The 17,068-nt window shown below is 49.2% G+C and overlaps 1 protein-coding gene across 15 annotated transcripts in view; it reads right to left on the bottom strand.

The window, feature by feature from the left end:
* Positions 1-17,068, bottom strand: part of NCAM1 (neural cell adhesion molecule 1) — a 315,822-nt gene that overhangs the window by 55,524 nt on the left and 243,230 nt on the right. For all 15 annotated transcript variants that reach the window (XM_058289267.1, XM_058289260.1, XM_058289255.2 and 12 more), the window contains exons 2-7: positions 9,948-10,022; positions 8,002-8,220; positions 6,596-6,739; positions 6,146-6,283; positions 4,981-5,098; positions 4,360-4,526 (exon numbers count right to left, since the gene is read on the bottom strand). In XM_058289267.1, the coding sequence (XP_058145250.1) occupies positions 4,360-4,526; positions 4,981-5,098; positions 6,146-6,283; positions 6,596-6,739; positions 8,002-8,220; positions 9,948-10,022 (861 nt within the window). The remainder of the gene's footprint in view (positions 1-4,359; positions 4,527-4,980; positions 5,099-6,145; positions 6,284-6,595; positions 6,740-8,001; positions 8,221-9,947; positions 10,023-17,068) is intronic.

The raw sequence follows: 17,068 nt of genomic DNA, 5'->3' as shown, positions 1-17,068 counted from the left end.
TCAGGACACTCGGGAATGAAACGGGGTGCTCTAAATAATTACACAAGGATAAAAGGCATAACTGGGCAAACAGAGACAGAGAGTCACCCTCCTTATAGCTCACTGCTTCCCCTGCATGCAAGCATTTCCGGAGCCCTCTCCAGGTTGTGAGCTCCTGGTGGTACTTGCTCCATCTTAATGAACTTACACTGAGGGCCCTTGGCTTTGGATAGCTGTTAAAAGCTTCCATCTGCCTCCATGGGACTTAGTGCTGGAGACTGTTCCACTGCCTCTCTCCCCACAGACCCTTCTGTGAGCACAGCCATCCCTGTGAGTTTTCCAAGCCCAAGAAGAGCTCTGGCGTCCTGCTTCGCTCAAAGGAGGAGGTGGGTGGCATGACCTGGGACACCCTCCTTCGGTCCCCTGCCTGTCCTTCGCTTTAACTCATGAGGACTGCTTTAGGCTAAGCAAGACTCTCTGTTCACTGGTGAACATGTCTGCGTGCACGTCAGCACGAGACTGCCAGTAAATCAATCTGAGCACAGTAAGAATCTATGGAGACAAAAATACCCTTTAGAAGGGCCCATGGGGGAGAGAAGCAATGGAAAATCACTGCCAAGTTTAAAGGAAGGTAGGCTGTAACCACTTAGTAAAAAGAGCTTCTGGCTGATAACTAGGGCAATGCATGCTAGAACACGCCTTCCTCTTAGGAAAAAATGATGTCAGCCCCAATTACGGCAGTCCCTAATTTAGGTGTGACCCTTACTGCCTAGTTGCCTCAGGAGTTTGGAGCTCTTCTTTACCATCTAAGCTGCAGGTGTCTTTCTTTTGCTCCCTCCCTGCTGTTTTCTTGCCACTGCTAGAGAAACTGCCTTATTTTCCCCCAAGTGCTGGTGCGTGATGGCAAAGCAGGAGGAGGAGGAGAGGGAGGGTAAGGGTGGGGAGGTGAAGCCCTAACTAGCTGCCCTCCCGGCCGGGCACCTGGCTCTAGTACCAATCTCCTAAACCACTGGGGTGGCCAGAAGGGGGAGAGAAAGGCAGGTATGAAAAGGAAGGGGCAGGGGCACCGAGGAGTTCAAGGAGGGCCTGAGGAGTGCTCCTGGGCATTTCACAGAGGGGCGTCTCGTGCTGAAAAAAGCTGGCCCCAGCACGGTCCCATGAGGCCATGACTCCCTGTCTCCAGGGGCCTCGACACCCTCCTCTGTTTGTTCTATTGGCTAATGCATGTTCTCTGCTGCTGTCTTGGGAAAGAAACCATGTGTGTGTTGGGGAGAGTGCAGGAGGGGGCTGAGAGGACAAGTCCTGTCCTGACTGTCCACCGTCCCACCTTCCCTTCTCATTGCTTCCTTCCCTGGCCCTCACCCACTCTCTTCGCTCTCCTGCAGCCACCACATGACTCTTTGCTCACTACCCACCTGTCCTTTCAGGGGAGCCATCACCCCTAGAGAGGCTTGAGAGAGAAAGACAAGCTCTGCTCCTGACCAGCCCAGTTAGAGGCTCCTCCTCTCTAGGTTTGCAATAATTAACGAGCTGTGACTCAGTTCCCCTGACATGCATTGAGGAACGACAAGCTCCCCAAGCCATGTGCCTAAAAGCACAGCACTTCCCCCAAAGGCTGAACAAAGAAGTCTTGTGGAGACAGGAGTCAAGGGAGATAGAGACCTTCAACCCTGCCCCCCAACCCCCCCATATCAAAGCACCACCTGCTCCTCCAGCATTCCAAAGAAATACAACTCCCTACCCCTCTATCCTCTAGCCACATAAGGGAAAATTTTCACCTCTAGGGCTTCCTATTGGCCCCTGCACCTCACTCAGACCTTTGACCCCCTCCCACCAACTGACATTTTCCCACCTGGGAAGGTACTATATAAATTCATATCCCTCCTTCCAGGGGAAGGCTGAAGTCTATTCTTCAGACCCCCTCCTGCTGGAAGAGCTTCTCAATAAACATCCTGCCTGTAATCATCAGTCTCCGCGTCCCAGGAAGCACCACCTTTTCTCCAACAGTACCTTTACAGAGAACAAGGCGGTAAGGGCACAGTACGCTAATTTTACCATTACTCAGCATTCCACGCACGAGTCAGGCACAGGATGGGTTAAATGGGGTTCTGTGGAGTGGTAGCCACCACTAGCTTAGGGATGGGCTTTAGAGACAGCGCTGGGTTTGGGCCCAGCCTCAAGCCCAGATGAATTGTGTGACCTTGGTTAGGCCCCCTAATCTCTCTGTGCTTCAGTTTCCTCATTTGTAAAATGGGGACAGTAAGTGCATCTCTCTCCCAGGGTGGTGAGGAGCTTAAACGAGCTGATATACAATAGCATCTTGCCACAGCGTAAGTGCCCACTTCATGTTAGGGATTATTATTATTATTATGTTATGGATGCAATGTTCAAAAAAATTCCCTGAAGACAAGTGATGATTCCATTCCAGGCTCATCTCTCTGCCATTCACATGAAACTAATTGCTATCCCTTCATTTATTCACATACTAGTGCTAATTATCTGCCAGCCACTGTGCTAAGTGGAGGGGATACATCTGTGAATCAGACATGCGATCTGCCCGTGAGGCGCCAGCACTGCCCCCCACAGGTACTTCTCCCACCCCTGCCCTGTGCAGGTCAGGCCTGAAATGCTCACCCACCCCTTCTCCACTGGGTAACCCTACTTCGTGAAGCCTTCTCTAGCTTCTTATTAAACATTCTGCCTATGAGATCGTGAAGTCATCACGCTGGGCTGTCGTGAAAGATGTCGGCAGTGGCCGCGGACTTTAGCCTGTGAACCCACAGATGAGAGCAGGGCCCACGTTACCCGCCTTTGCATCCCTGGCAGCACTGCGTCCACAGCAGGCGTGCATGTGCTGTGGGCCGACATTACCTATTCTAATCTATGTGCTTAAAGGTTTGCCTCCTCTGCACCACTCAGGGCCAAGGGGTCATGGCTTACTCATCTCTGTAGCCTCCGTGTTCAGCAACACAGATGCTCAATAAATATTTAGTAAATGAGGGAATAAATTAACCAACACATCTGTCTTTTCCTAGAATATGAAAAGGCTTCATAAAGTCAGAGTGCCTGGGGAAGACCAGTCTAAAGTAGTGAAAAGATGGTCAAGAATATTTTCCAAGGTTAGCTCAAGTGTGACCAGATAACTTGTAGGAAACTGACAACCTGTTTCTAGAGCCAGTTGTCATTAATGAATAAACAGGATTCGCCTGTGATTAGCAGGGTTGTTTGCACAGAAATGCTTGATTCCAAAGGTCTACATTTACAATCAGGCCTCCTAATCAAGCCAAGCCAGCAGGACCCAGCCCTGGTCTCCCAGGTGTGCGTTGTACCTGGGAGCTTTTTACCCTAGAGCTGCCTCTCTGCCACCTGCACTCTAGAAGACCAGCTTAGCTGTGGTTTTTAAACAGATGAGCGGAGAAGGTTGAGAGCCACTGGGTTAAACACTTCTCTGCAGCAAATTCTTGTCTCAAAGTCAGGTTGACATGCATTCAGTTCCTAAAAGAATGGGGCTTTACTGCATTTATAAAGGCGAAGTGAGCAGAGACATGGGGGCTCTTTCATGGCTCCTGTTCTTGAGTATTTCAGGCCAGGTGAAAAAGCAAAGGATGAGCGAAGCAGCCAGCCAGTCACTAATACTTGCTGAGGGCCTATTATGAGTTTTCCTCTGTTTAGGGCACCAGGGATAAAGCGCTGTACAAAACAGCCAGGGGTCTGATGTCTTCTTGGAGTTGACACTCTAGTAGAGGTGGGGGACAAACACTCCCCAACGTGAACATGTGATACTGATAACAGGAATGAAGAAGACATAGTAAGATTAATAGAAGGCATAAGTGGGGCGGGGGGGGGGGGGGGGGGGGCGTGGGGGCTGTGTAAGCTAGGATAGTGAGGGAGGGAGGGATATTCAATAGCCAGAATGTCCCTGTGAGCTGAGCCCGAGTGATGTGAATGAGGCAGCTTGGAGCAGGTCTGGGGAAATGGCATGCCAAGCAGAAGAAATAGCAAGTGCAAAGTCCCCGAGAGAGGAAACAAGCTCCGCGTGTGTTGGGGACAGAAAGAAGGCCCCTGAGGCTGGGGGGCTGGAAATGTGGAGTAAATGAAGGAAAGGTGAGGATGGAGAGAAAGGGGGAGCTAGACCAGGCTTGGCCCTGGAGGTCATGAGAGGGAGTCTGGATTTATTCTGTAGCCGTGGGAGGATTTTAAACAGGGGATTGGCTACTGGGAGTAGGAGGGAGACTGGTTGGGAGGCCATCGCGGTGTTCAGGTGAGGACGAGGGCTGCTTGGATCAGAGTGGAGCTGGCAAGCGATGGTGGCATTTGGGGTTGTGTGTGCAGGGTAGGAGGAATTGGGGCAGGGCAGTGACCTTGATCCAGTGACCTCACCAAAGACTTTGAGGTGAATGGACGCATCCTGCTCCCCGGCCTTGTTCTCGGCAATGCAGATATACTCCGCCTCGTCGTTCTTGTCCACCTTCCTGATGGTCAGCTCTGAACTGTCGTCGCTGAAGATGTACTTCTCGTCTTCCTCATTCTCTATCTGTTCCCCATCCCTATAGGGTGAAGAAACGCATCCCGTGATCTTGGCCACAGATTGTGGATGTCCATTTTTCACTGATTTCCATAAAACGCAGACTGAGCTAATGGGAAGGACTCAAAGTCTTCACCAAAGGTTAAGTGCCCGATCGTCCTTCCACATCCACTTTCTACTCCCCCAACCCATCCTCTCTCTCTGACCAAGGCTGTAACCTGCACCCGCCAAGGATTCAGAGCGGGCACCCAAAGGCCACACCCTCTGGTTCTGCCTCCATGGTCTGAAAACGAAGGACTCCGATGCAAAGGCAAGTGAATCCTACGGGAAAGAATCCACTCTTTACCTGGAGCTGATAATTTCTAAGAAATTTCTAAGAAGCCACACCCACACCACTGAATGCCAAAACGGAGCAGGCCCTTTGAGGTGCCCTTCTCCTCTAGTCCTGGGGTAAAAGGCTCAGGCCAGGTTCTTACTTCGTCCAGCTCATAGTGGGCTCGGGGAAGCCTTCGGCATCGCACACCAGGGTAACGGACTGGCCAAGGTTGGCCGTGGCATTCACGATGCTCTGCCGGGCCTGGACGGTGGGCGGCACTGGAAGGAAAGAGGATGCCATCAGAGGCGGCTGCAAGGGACACTGAGGGCCCAGCGGCCCCCGGGGTAGGGGCTCCAGCTGATGGGTCAAGAGTCCTGGGGGACTGCAAGGTTGGGAGAAGGGATCGAAATTCACATGTGAACAAAATAATTACAGACACTGAATAAAGAAGTCACCCAAAAACACAGGTTACTGCTTTTTAAGGGTTTAGAAATTATAATAATACATTACATTCTATCCATTTTTAAATGGTATTCAATTTACAGTAGCTATTTACCATGACATATTTTCTCAATATACACCTACAACTACCACAGTGGGTGGAACTTGATGTAAAAAAGGGGCCCTTAATGCTGGCGAAAGTTGTGAATTACTGCTTCTGGTGGTTAAATTGTTAATACCAATTTGAAATGCACCAGCTCACCAAAGAGTGACATTTCTCTGGGATTATCATAAACAGCCCTGTGCACAAAATGTTTTTACCAAAGCAATGAGAGGGGGAAGAGTTTGGCAAAAAAAATCTATCAATAGCCAGAACAATTCGACCATGATTTACTTATTTTCTTAGGAATGACATTATGATTTCCTGTAAACACCTTGTAAATGTCAAATCAATTGCACAGGCGTGTTTTTTTTGATACTGCAAATTAAGATTAATAAGCCCATGGACCACGAGTCTGACTCTTCTGAGGCCTGAATTGATTGTAATATTTTCTTTAAACACTGAGTCAGGGAAATAACTTCACAATTACCATACCATCAAGGACAGTGAGGGGGAGTAAGAATGTATTAGTAAGCACGGCAAAAGTTTCTAGTGCCATAAGAAAATGAAGGACATTCACTAACTGCCCTAAAGGCCCCTATGATTGAGGGGAGACCCAAATGGCAAGAGGATTTTTTTAAAAAGCCAGACGCTATGGGGGTTCAGCTGAGATGGATGACCGAGGAAGGGCAGGATATATTTTACAGACCAAAGAGTTAAACACAATGGTTTTGGGGAGCCCAGGTCATAGCTGGGGGGAAAGCAGGAAGAACGATCTCCTCACCATTCACAATGACCTGAATGTCCTTGAAGTTGATCTCCCCCCGCGCCAGGATTCTGCCCTCACAGCGATAAGTGCCCTCATCTGTTTTCTTGATGCCCCGGATCTGCAGGTAGTTGTTGGACAGGACTGTGAATCGGACTAGAAGAGACAAGAGGCAGGTTCATCCAAAGATCAGTCAGAGAACGCTGGTAGCTGTAGGTGGCCGCGCCCCTCCGCCCGCCTCGCTCTCGGGGGTGGGGCTGGAAGAGCAGGAGTCCCTGGCTCTGAAGCTTAGCCCAGAGGTGAGGTCTACTGGAGATCAGCCTTATGCTTTGGGGAGAAAATCAAGCTCCTGACCACCTTCGTCCAGTTGGGACCTGGGTACCAAGTGTGGTTTTGGGGACATTTGGGCCTGAGTTCAGAACTTGGTGACCTAGGGCAAAAGGCAGCTACAGGAAACGTGGGTCTCACCGTCTTTTTTCAGGATGACGTCTCGGCCTTTGTGCTTCCAGATGATGGTGGGGGGGAGGGAGCTGACCACATCACACACGATCACGGCATCTTCCCCCTCCCTGAACTCCTGTGGGGTCGGCGCGTTCTTGAACATGAGCTTCTCTGGAAAATGAGCAAGAGAACAGTGAGGAAAAGCGGGGGCTTCTCACACAGGAGCCCCGCTTTCACGAGAGCCATACTGGGGGATCTGAGTCCTGGACAAGTCTTGACCGGCATACACTGTTGTACAAGAGGGGCTCCCACCCAGCATTGGCCGCAGGTGCCCAGGTAGAGCAGCTGCTACAAGGAGAGGGATGTGTCTTCAAGGCTGGGCCATCAGTGTCTACTCACTGAGGGATGAGTTCATCCTACTTTGTGAAGAAAGGGGTCCATGGAAGGAAGGGAGTGTCTTTACCAAGCATCCCTTGCCACATGGGATGCATAGGTAGAAGGATTTGGTGGAATCCCTATTCTACTATGGATAGTTGAAATAATCAACCCTTTCTCTGACTCCCACTCTGTTCCCACCCTCACCCCAGTTTTTCTACCGCAGAGAATTTCGAAGAAGAGAACAGAAGAAAAGCAGACAAGGGCAACAAATACTATGGCAATGAATACCGTTCCATTAGCTGTCACCCACCATTCTACCGGCCACGGGGATGGATGTGTGATAACAAGTCAGTGAGGTGCCACCTCCAGGCAGGGTTTCAATGACAATGGGAATTGTCTGCTCTGAGTGTTCAGATACAATCCTCCACCCTGCTGAGCCTTTGGACTCCATTACCAGCAGGAGAGAGTGAATAATAGAGAAAATTTAGATTGCATAACAGTCAGGGAATATCTGGGGAAGAGTTAGGGGATGCCCTAACAGCCCTCTGGGAACTGTGAAATTTGAATTTACAGAATGGAGGCCAGCGTGGGGATGAAGGTGTGGCCATTGTGAACCAGGACTGCAAGTTCTGAGTTGGTGGAGGATCATTTAAGAACACATTGGCACAGAGAAAGGAAGCAGTTTATAGGTTACCAGGGGTGGGGTGGGATGGCGTAAGGAGAAAGCGGAGTTAATGCTTAATTGGTACCAAGTTTCTGTTTGGGGTGATGGAATATTTTGGTAATGGATGGTGGTGATGGGAGCACAACAGTGGGGAAATGTGCTCACACAATAAGTTCAAGAAAAAATGTAAAATAGGAGTGAAAAGAGAGAGAGAGAAAAACAAAAGGAAATGTATTAGGAGCTCTTAGGTAATAGAAGACTTAGGGGACAGAAAGGAACATGTCAGGGCTCAGCTGGTCCTCTACTACCATCCCAGGCCACCCAGCTCCCTGCATCTCCACGGCCACCGCAGAGAGCAGAGAGTACAGAAAGGGCAGACGGAGGCTCTTACGGAAGATCTTCACGTTGACCGTGGCCTCGGACTCGCTGCCATCCTCGCCAGTGACCACACACTTGTAGATGCCGGCATCGTCGATGTTGGCGTTGTAGATGGTGAGGGTGGAGGAAGAGTCGTCGTTCCACACCACCGAGATCCGCTGCTGGTTCGGGGTGAGCTTCTCTCCATTGGGGGAGAACCAGGAGATGTCTTTATCTTTGGCATCTCCCGCCACTGAGGAGGAAGAGATGACGGTCAAACCACAGAAGTTGAAAAGACAAAGTCCCCTCTGGCTCCAAGTGCCAGAGGGTCCTCAGTGAGGGTCTCGGAATCACAGGTCAGTCAGGGACTCCCGGGGGGGCCTGGTGATTTCAGTTACATCCTTACACAGCCCTGCTCTGGTTTCTGTGTGTAATTGAGATAGGCATAGCTCCTCTGTTAGTATGTGGCAAGAACTCAAGCCCCACCTGTGCCGGTCCTGCTTGTACTGGCCCTGGCCTTGGTGAGAGAAGCAAAGAGAAATTTGCTGAGAGCCTCCTGTGTGCCAGGCACAGTGAGGAACTTACATGCCTCACAGGAGGAGGAGCAAAGGAAGTCTGAGCCAGCAGGGCCGCTGGCTTTTGAGGTTTAGCTGGTGGCCTCCCGCGCTGAGGAGACATCAGCTGGTCGGCGAGTGTGGATACCAGCCACTTTTGTTCTGGCCTCTGCCTGTGCAAACTGGCACGATTATCATTTCAGCACCCCCTGCCTCTGACAAATTGATTCCCATAAATACTGCCAAGAAAGTAGACTGAGTCACTCAGGTTTCCTGTGCCCAGGCACCTAAGAGGGGCAGACGGCTGCTTCACTCTCCCCAAGGCTGAGGTGACTGAGGTGAGGCAGGGTGAAGGGCTCTGGGGTCCGGCCACTGTGCCTTTGCCCTGCAGTTCTGCCCGGGCCGCCCTTCCCCAGCCTGCACCTCCCAGCCCGCACAGATGCTTAGTATGGAAATGAAGCAGTCTTCCTTTCAGGGCCCATCATGTTTTCAATAAATATCGCTATTTGCAAGATGTGCTGTGGGCTCCGCGGCTGCATCTCCAGATCATTTAAATTGCTGTAATGAAGGCAAAGCTGCAAGGAACACATCCACCAGCCACCAGCCACCAGAGCCAGCGCAAATCACGAGAGCATTTGAAGGCCCCTCCCTGCCAGCAGCTGCTGGCTAAATGCCACACTTTACACCTAGCTCAGCTCTTTCCTGGTTCTTCCATGTTCTGCATCCCAGTAATGCCACAGGCCGAGAATCGGAAGCCCTACTGGCAGCCCGTTCCTCTACTGGGCATTTTCTAATAATTATTTGAGCTGTGGAAATGGAGCATATTTTCTAAACCAAAACCAAGGACACTGGTTCTGACAAATCCCAGTGCTCTGATGGGGACAAGGGGACAGGATATTTATATTAACAATAGCCCTGGACACCTGGGCTGTATATACTCACAGCTAACAAGACACTAGCATTGCATTTACTTTCAGCACGTTCTGGACCTTGAATTTTCCTGCTCTGGGAGACTCTAAGAAATAAGCTTTAAAGCGACCTGCTGGAACATTACTGCAGAACCAGCACCGTGCCCCAGATTCATTCACAGAACTCTGCATCTACTCAAAGCAGGAGGTCTGCGGATGAGTCACTGTTCTGGGAGGTGTGTCGGTTTCCCTGAGAAAAGTCCCAGACCTCGGCCATTATCAAGCTAGCGCTCACACTTCACTGTGTTGGGGCAGCCTTGGAGAGGGGCGGGAAGGGGGCCCAGGGCTTCCCTGACTCTGGACGGGCTGCAGCACTGGCCCTGGAGGAGCTCGGCCAAGAACGCTGGGTGAGTGGCGCCTCCGCCCTGTGGTCCTGCGGCCCCCTCCCACTTCTGCTCTGCCTTGAGCGTTTCTGAAGCCAGTTCTCCTAAAACACAGCAGTGGTGCAGGCCACTTGCCTTGGCATAAGAAGAATTTGGACTCTCCAACGCTGATTTCCCCTTGGCTGGGAACAATATCCACCTGCAGAGAGACTGAAAAAAAGAGAAAGTCCAGTTTAAATACAGAACTTTTGAGAAAGACTTTCATTCAAAAGTGGGGTCCTCCAGCTCACTCTAGGCAAGAGTGAAAGGAGGAAGTTGGTTGTCACCACTAAGTGTCCACGGTTCCTGTGCCACAGCCAGGAGTGGCCACGATGCGACCCCTATGGAACGGCTACCCCTTCTCAGATGGTGCCAGGTGCTCTGGGAGGCTGGGGGCACCTCTGCCCTAAATGTTTCTGACCCCTTGAGCAGCGACTGGCCCTGCTCCCAACAACAGCACTCCTGGAAGTCACAGAGCCAGCGGCCCAGCCATTTGGATGTCAGCCCCACGTGTCCCACAGGCTGTGTCAGGCCAAAGTGGGTGAGCGGGAAGCCTGCCACTCCAGAACTACGCACAGAGGTCTCCTGCCAATCCCTCACGCCTCTGTGTTTAATAACCACGAAGAAGGAGTCACCAGGAAGATCCAAAATGATTGTGAAGGAAAGGATGCCAAACAAATGCTCCCCTAACCTCAGCCTGCATGCCTGTTTCCATAAGAGAAGACAGCATCCGATGTCATCCTCCCAATTAGTCAGAATCTTCCAAGATTCGGTAGTCTACTCCCTGCGGAATTCCCTGGATTCTCTGGCTACTTTCACTGAATTTTTATTTGACTATCCAGATGCTCCATCATTCCGCTCCACTGATAAAACAAAAACATTGTGCCAAATCTCACAGATCCTTGGATTCATTCTGTTCCCTGTTTATCTGCTTGAAGCAGATAACCCATCCTCATGAAAATACAGTTTTTAGGGTAGAAAAAAGGTGAAATGCATTCAAATCCAACTCCCTTTTGCCTCTCTGCCTCTTAAGGAAACTAAATCCTAAAGCTCGCCTAATGGGCCTTTGGCTCAATGCAGTTGGCCTCTTAAAGCCAATCTGAAGGCCGGGCCTGAAGAAAAGAGGCCTAGTAACAGTGACTCAGTGAGTGCCTCCTTGTAACAGCCATTTTCTTTTCGCCACAGAAGGAGGGAACTCTGGTTGCCATGGTGACGGCCTGGCAGGCAGCGCTCTGCAGGCCTCAGTCTGTGCTCTGGAGGAAGAGACCAGCCTCAGCAGAATATCAGGGATCAAAGGGCCTGCCTGGGGCTGGAAAGGAGAGAACACAGGGGCAGCCCAGCTACGGGGGTAGAGCCTTCCCAGCCACGCCACCGACAGTCCAAACTGTTCATGGAAAAACCCAGCAGAGGCGGCAGAGAGACAGGAACAGAAAATGGAAGGCGCCAGGGTAAGGAATCAGGCCCGGGTAGAGGCAAGGGGAGGATGCTGAACGCTCCCCTGAGAGCACAGGAAGGGGAATTAGAGGCGTCTGGGCGGGAGGAGGGATGGCCAGCCTCCCCTCACCCCACCCTTGGCCAACCGTTCACTGGTCGCACCGAAGGTGCCCTGGGAGAGAGGGCTGGCAAGGGCTGTGGCTGCTCTCTCCCATCAGGATCCTCCAGAAGGACATGGGGCTGGCAGGGGTCACCAAGGTCACCTCATTTTCCGAATGGGGAAGCAGAGGTAAAGGGACTTCCCTGAGGGGGCCCCTGGTTAGGGCCAGGTGGCCCCGAGCCCGGGCCGCCTGGCTCCCAGGGTGGGTGCTCTTTCCGTTATGCAACGCTGCCCGCCGGGAGTTGATGGTAAAATGTTTCCGTTAGGTGAGCAAACAGGCTGCATATCGTGAGGAAGAAAGCCGGGATTCACTGTTGCTTAACAGAACGAACAAGCCCAGCCTTCCTAAGGCCCTCTAGTATTGTTTTCCATGCTCCACATTTTTAAAAAACACTTTAACCATTTTTCAGTATACAAGTCAGTGGCATTAATTATATTTACAATGGTGTGCTACTATTACCATCATCCGTTACCCAAAGCCCTGATCCACCATCCAAAACCGAAACTCAGGCCCCACGTATTTTGAGGAGCACAGGGTCTGTGTCCTGGATGGCCTTCCAGAGACTGCTACAGGCCAGCGTCTTCCATCTTACGGCCAAAGCTGGGCCTTTGCTAGCGCTTCCTGTGGTTCATCTCCCCTGAAGCCCAGAAGCTGTGCCCACGCCTGCCGCCACCTGAGCGGAGGCCCCTTCTGGAGTTTACTGGGGTATTCTTCAGAGAATGAGAGGCATGTGTCTGTCCAAGTGTGGGCATTAGCGGTCAGCTTCGACGCATGCATCCCGGGACTCTCAGAGCCCTGGCTGCTTTAGGAAAGAGTGGCTCAACCCAAGTGAAAAATCAGTCTAACTTTTCAGCTCTTCTCAAACGAACATGACACCCAAGGGGCAGAAGAACATGGCAAGGGTGAAGAGTTTTCCTACCCAAATGTGGCCAGTATCTACCTCTGGGCCATGGAGAGAATTGAGAGAGGAGAATTTCTACCGTGTTCCCAGCTCCATCAGACCCCAAGCACACATTTATCATCACAGAACTTTTTGAAAGCAGAGCTATCCATTTGGACTCCTGACCTTTGCATGCATGGAAAAGATAGTGATCCTCCCTCGAAACAGCAGAGAGAAAGCTGGGCCACAGGCACCCCAGACTGACAATCAATGCTTGGCTGTTCTCCACTACAACACAAGGGCTGATTCTCCTTCCCCAGATGCTAAGCCTTGGAATATTTGATATGTGGAAAGCCTGCCCCAAACTCAAAACTCCTTCCCCTCCATTTCTTGCTGCCCTTTCCTTTCTTGCTTTACCAGTACTTTCGTTGTTTCCAATAAAAATTCCTACCTTTTCACTTTTCTCCAGTTGTATAAAGAAGGTGAAATTCCCTAACCAGGCATAACTCCTATCTTTAAGGACACTTATGAAAACGTTTCTCCCAGGAAAAGTATCTCATCTTCTACTTTGCACAAACACCCTGAGTTACTACTACTTTGTAATCGCTGCATCCAAAGACGCATGCTTAGAATCACAGGGCTTGGACTGGGAGGGACCCAGGGGCAGGGCTGGGAATCACCCCTCTCCAGGGCTCTCTTGGTGGTGCCTCCAATCTGTGCTCAACCCCCAAATCTTCTCGCAGGGAGTGACGGTTCATGTCTCTGATTTACAAAACACACCTCCTTAGTTCATGTGATCCTCATAACAGTTCTGAAAGATAAAGAAGCCAACATTATGATCTCCATTTTACGAAAGAGAAACCTGAGGCCCAGGAAATTAAATAACTTGTCCAGTGTCATTCAGCTCATGTGTTGAGTCACCTCATTCTAAGATCAAAAGTCATCTCATTCTAAGGCTCACACTCTTTCTCCAACATTCTACAATTGCTCTATTGCTACCACCTTCTATTTGTCTCCAAATAGGCTTGTTAAAACCTACTGAAACTTATTTACCAATTATTCTCCACAAATCACAGGTAGAAAAAACAGGTCTTGGTACAAAAATCTTACAGTCAAGCTCCTCCCATCATCCTTCTCCTGGGTAACCACGACTGGCCTCATAGACACTAGTATTATAGCTTCCATCTCACAGATGGGCAAGTGGAAGCTCAGAGCCACAAATCAGGGAACAATGGAGAGTCAAGATTCAAACCCAGGTCTGACCGAATTCAAAGCCCCAATCATGTTCTCCCACACTAATCTATTCCTTGTGAACAGACAGAAAAAAGTTCCCTTGTGAATGGACCAAACCCCTTCTCTCCATCTCACTTAAAAAAGTAAAACAACTCTGTAGGAAATTTATGTTTTACATGTATTTTCTGTTTAAATGTCATTTTTAAAAATTGATGCTGTGCTCTGAAAGACAGGTCAACTCTTTGAGCAAACAGCTTCAGGTATAGAGGGAAGTTTTGTAACTCCATAGCCGAAGTCAGCTGTAAAACTGGATCAACATTTCAGTCCCTAATGGATGCTAAGGTATCCATCGGTAGAGGTGGGAATCTTGCTAAGGCAAGGCAACGGAGAAGAATTACAGTGTTTTGATTCCCTGAAGGAGCCCCGCGATTTCACTGGAGTCAGCAGCTTCTTGCAGGAGTTTAATTTTGCTGCTTTTCTTTCATTTTAACGTTCTTGAGGAGGTAAGAGCTGACAGCAGACCGTGAACTAAGGTCTCTCCCACGGCTAATTGCAAATACTTCTCATTAGGATTACAGGGACCCTGACTGCTGAGGAAGACAAACTACAGATTGCCCAGCCAGCCCAGGGCTGATGGGGACACATCTGAGGATGACGCCCTGGTGACTAATTTAAGAGATGGGTGAACCACAGAGGAGTGAGCTCATCAGTGACAATGCATGAGATGACGGAATTTTCTAGCCCCTATTTAGTAACAGCCAGGGATTTTTGAAAAAGGCATCAAATGTTAGCTGTATGTTTATTTTTGTTAACTATTGTTCTTAGAAGTGATCTTTAAATATTGCTATACTTACCACTTTAATGACGAGTTATTTTCTATTTTCCAAGTACCCTTGAAAGCTAAAGTCGCTTTAATTTTACCACTTGTACAGGAAATTCTCATGTTCAGACCACAAGGATAATAACTGAGGCCCCGGTGCTTGCCTGAGACAGCTTTCTTTTGTTATTAGCAAAGCACTCAAGGAAAACGAAAGAGCAGGTTCACTGCTAAACCTATCAAACTAGCCCTGAATGTTAAACCAAAACTAAAGAGGTAGGATGCAGGGTGGTTAAGGCCAAGGACTCTGGGGCCAGATAGCAGAAGTTTGATTCTCAGCTCCAACCCTCAACGGCTTAATCTCGGCCAAGCTACTTAACCACTTGGGCCTCTGTTTCCTCATCTGTAAAATGGGGAAAAACAGAACTTTCCTCACAGGGTTGTGGGGAAGAGGAAATGAACTAATACATGTAAAGCGATTAGAATAGTTCCTGGCACACAATAAGCATCTCCTTCTTACGTATTGTAATTCTTAATCAACCTATAGTAGTGACACTCCTCCTTCCACCCCCCAAGACTATTTCAGCTCATATTTCTGAGGGAAGCAATATTTCACTTTACGGTTTGAAAAAAAGTTACTATCTGGAAGGATTCTGTGGTCAGATGGCACAATTCCACTCTCGACATTCATTTGGAAGAGTTTACTTGTGGGTCAGAACTTTGCAGGTATGACAAACTGAATCTAATCAAAGCAACAACAACAAAAAACTATAATATGACAACTCTAGACAAGTCACATCACTTTGGCCTCCGTTTTCTCATCTGCTAAATGGGGATGATAAAACTAAATTTGTACGGCTGGGTTGTTATGAGAATTAAATATTCAGGAGGGTGTCACGGTTAAGATTTTAGGATCTGGAGTCCACACTCCAGACATGGTAAATCTGGGGTCTCAGGTAACTCTCAGAGCCTGTTTTCTGCATCTATAAAATCCACATAATGACCCTATCGATTTCATAGGGACGGTGAGATGACTGGGAAAGATAATGAATGCAAAGTGACTAACACAAGGGTGAGACTTTGTGGGGTTTTTAAAAATGACAGTATGTGTGTGTGTGTGTGTGTGTATGCCAGCACTTTGAATCTACATACACACAAAGCAAACAAAATAATGCTTGTGATGAGAATGAGAAAGCAGCAACCTCTTGTATACTGCTGGACTCAACTGGTCAGAAATCCATTAGGGTGTATGTGTGCACGTGTGTGTGCATTTATGTCTGTGCAATATCTATGTGTATATATCTGCTGAGAATATATATAAACACTTGTTTGTGTGTTCTACGTATTAATAGAATAATGCAACTTGTCAAATTGAGCTTGTGGCAAGAGGCAGCTGAACCTCCTTTAAGAGGAAAAAAAAAACTAATAAACCATTAGGGATGACAGAAGGTTTTCCTCCATAGTTGACATGTGGGTCCCACATTCTGGCTTGAGCTACCGTTGAGAGCAGCACAGATAAATCTGGGTAGAAGAAAATGGGAGAGACTGCTTTACTTTCAAATATTAATCCAGGACTTTCTGGAAGATGGCACTGGAGTAGGTCAACAGGGCTCAACTCTTACAAAAACAGAGGAAGGGCAAAAAGCAGTCTGACAGAGCTGTTTTGGGGATATGTAGACCAGAAGAGTGCTGGCATCATCCAGGCAGAGGGACAGAGAGATGAAAAGGCCAAAACAAACACCCTGAGTTACTCGCCCCAGAGGCTGAGAAAGGCACCCATCCCCCACCCTCTTTTTTTTTAAAAGATTTATTTATTTATTTATTTCTACCCCCTACCCCCACCCCAGTTGTCTGTTCTCTGTGTCTATTTGCTGCATCTTCTTCTTTGTCCACTTCTGTTGTTGTCAGCGGCACGGAAATCTATGTCTCTTTTTATTGCACCATCTTGTTGTGTCAGCTCTCCATGTGTGCAGTGCTGCACTTTCCTGGGCAGGCTGCACTTTCTTTCACGCTGGGCGGCTCTCCTTACGGGGCGCACTCCTTGCGCGTGGGGCTCCTCTACGCAGGCGACACCCCTGTGTGGCACGGCACTCCTTGCAAGCATCAGCACTGCGCATGGGCCAGCTCCACACGGGTCAAGGAGGCCCGGGGTTTGAACCGTGGACCTCCCATGTGCTAGACAGACACCCTAACCACTGGGCCAAGTCCACTTCCTGCATCCCCCAACCTCAAGGCGAACAACTTTGAAAAAACCTGTGGCACACTGGCCTACTGAGATGGGAACAGAGATCTTCCTCCCAGGAAGAGGGAGGGTAGAGAGGTGTTTCTCTTCAGTGAGTTTGGCCTGGAAAGTCTGCTTTGAATCTCACCTCTTGCCACTCCAGCAAGTGGATGGTGAAAGAGACACCTCTGTGGAAAGATTCACTTAAGAGCACCACCTTGGGGGAGGTTGGGGAACTGCAAGACGAAAAATAGCTTGTTGGAGTCTTCCATATCCCAGGGCCCCTTCGATCTGGTTGGGTTCCAATTAGTGGATCCCTGGCCCTGTGCTGTTAACTTAAACTCAGGAATTTTAAAGATTTAGAATAACTTGAACCCCACATCAAAGAAGAGCTGTGAAACAAAACCACTAGTAAAGAGAGAAGAAATTGACTGTCAGAGTTAATTCACCAACATAATCAAATGCCTAGAC

Source organism: Dasypus novemcinctus, chromosome 27 (assembly GCF_030445035.2).
Source record: "Dasypus novemcinctus isolate mDasNov1 chromosome 27, mDasNov1.1.hap2, whole genome shotgun sequence".
Lineage (NCBI taxonomy): Eukaryota > Metazoa > Chordata > Mammalia > Cingulata > Dasypodidae > Dasypus > Dasypus novemcinctus.
The sequence above is the reverse complement of the archived record's forward strand: the minus strand, read 5'-3'. Positions and strand labels throughout refer to the sequence as shown.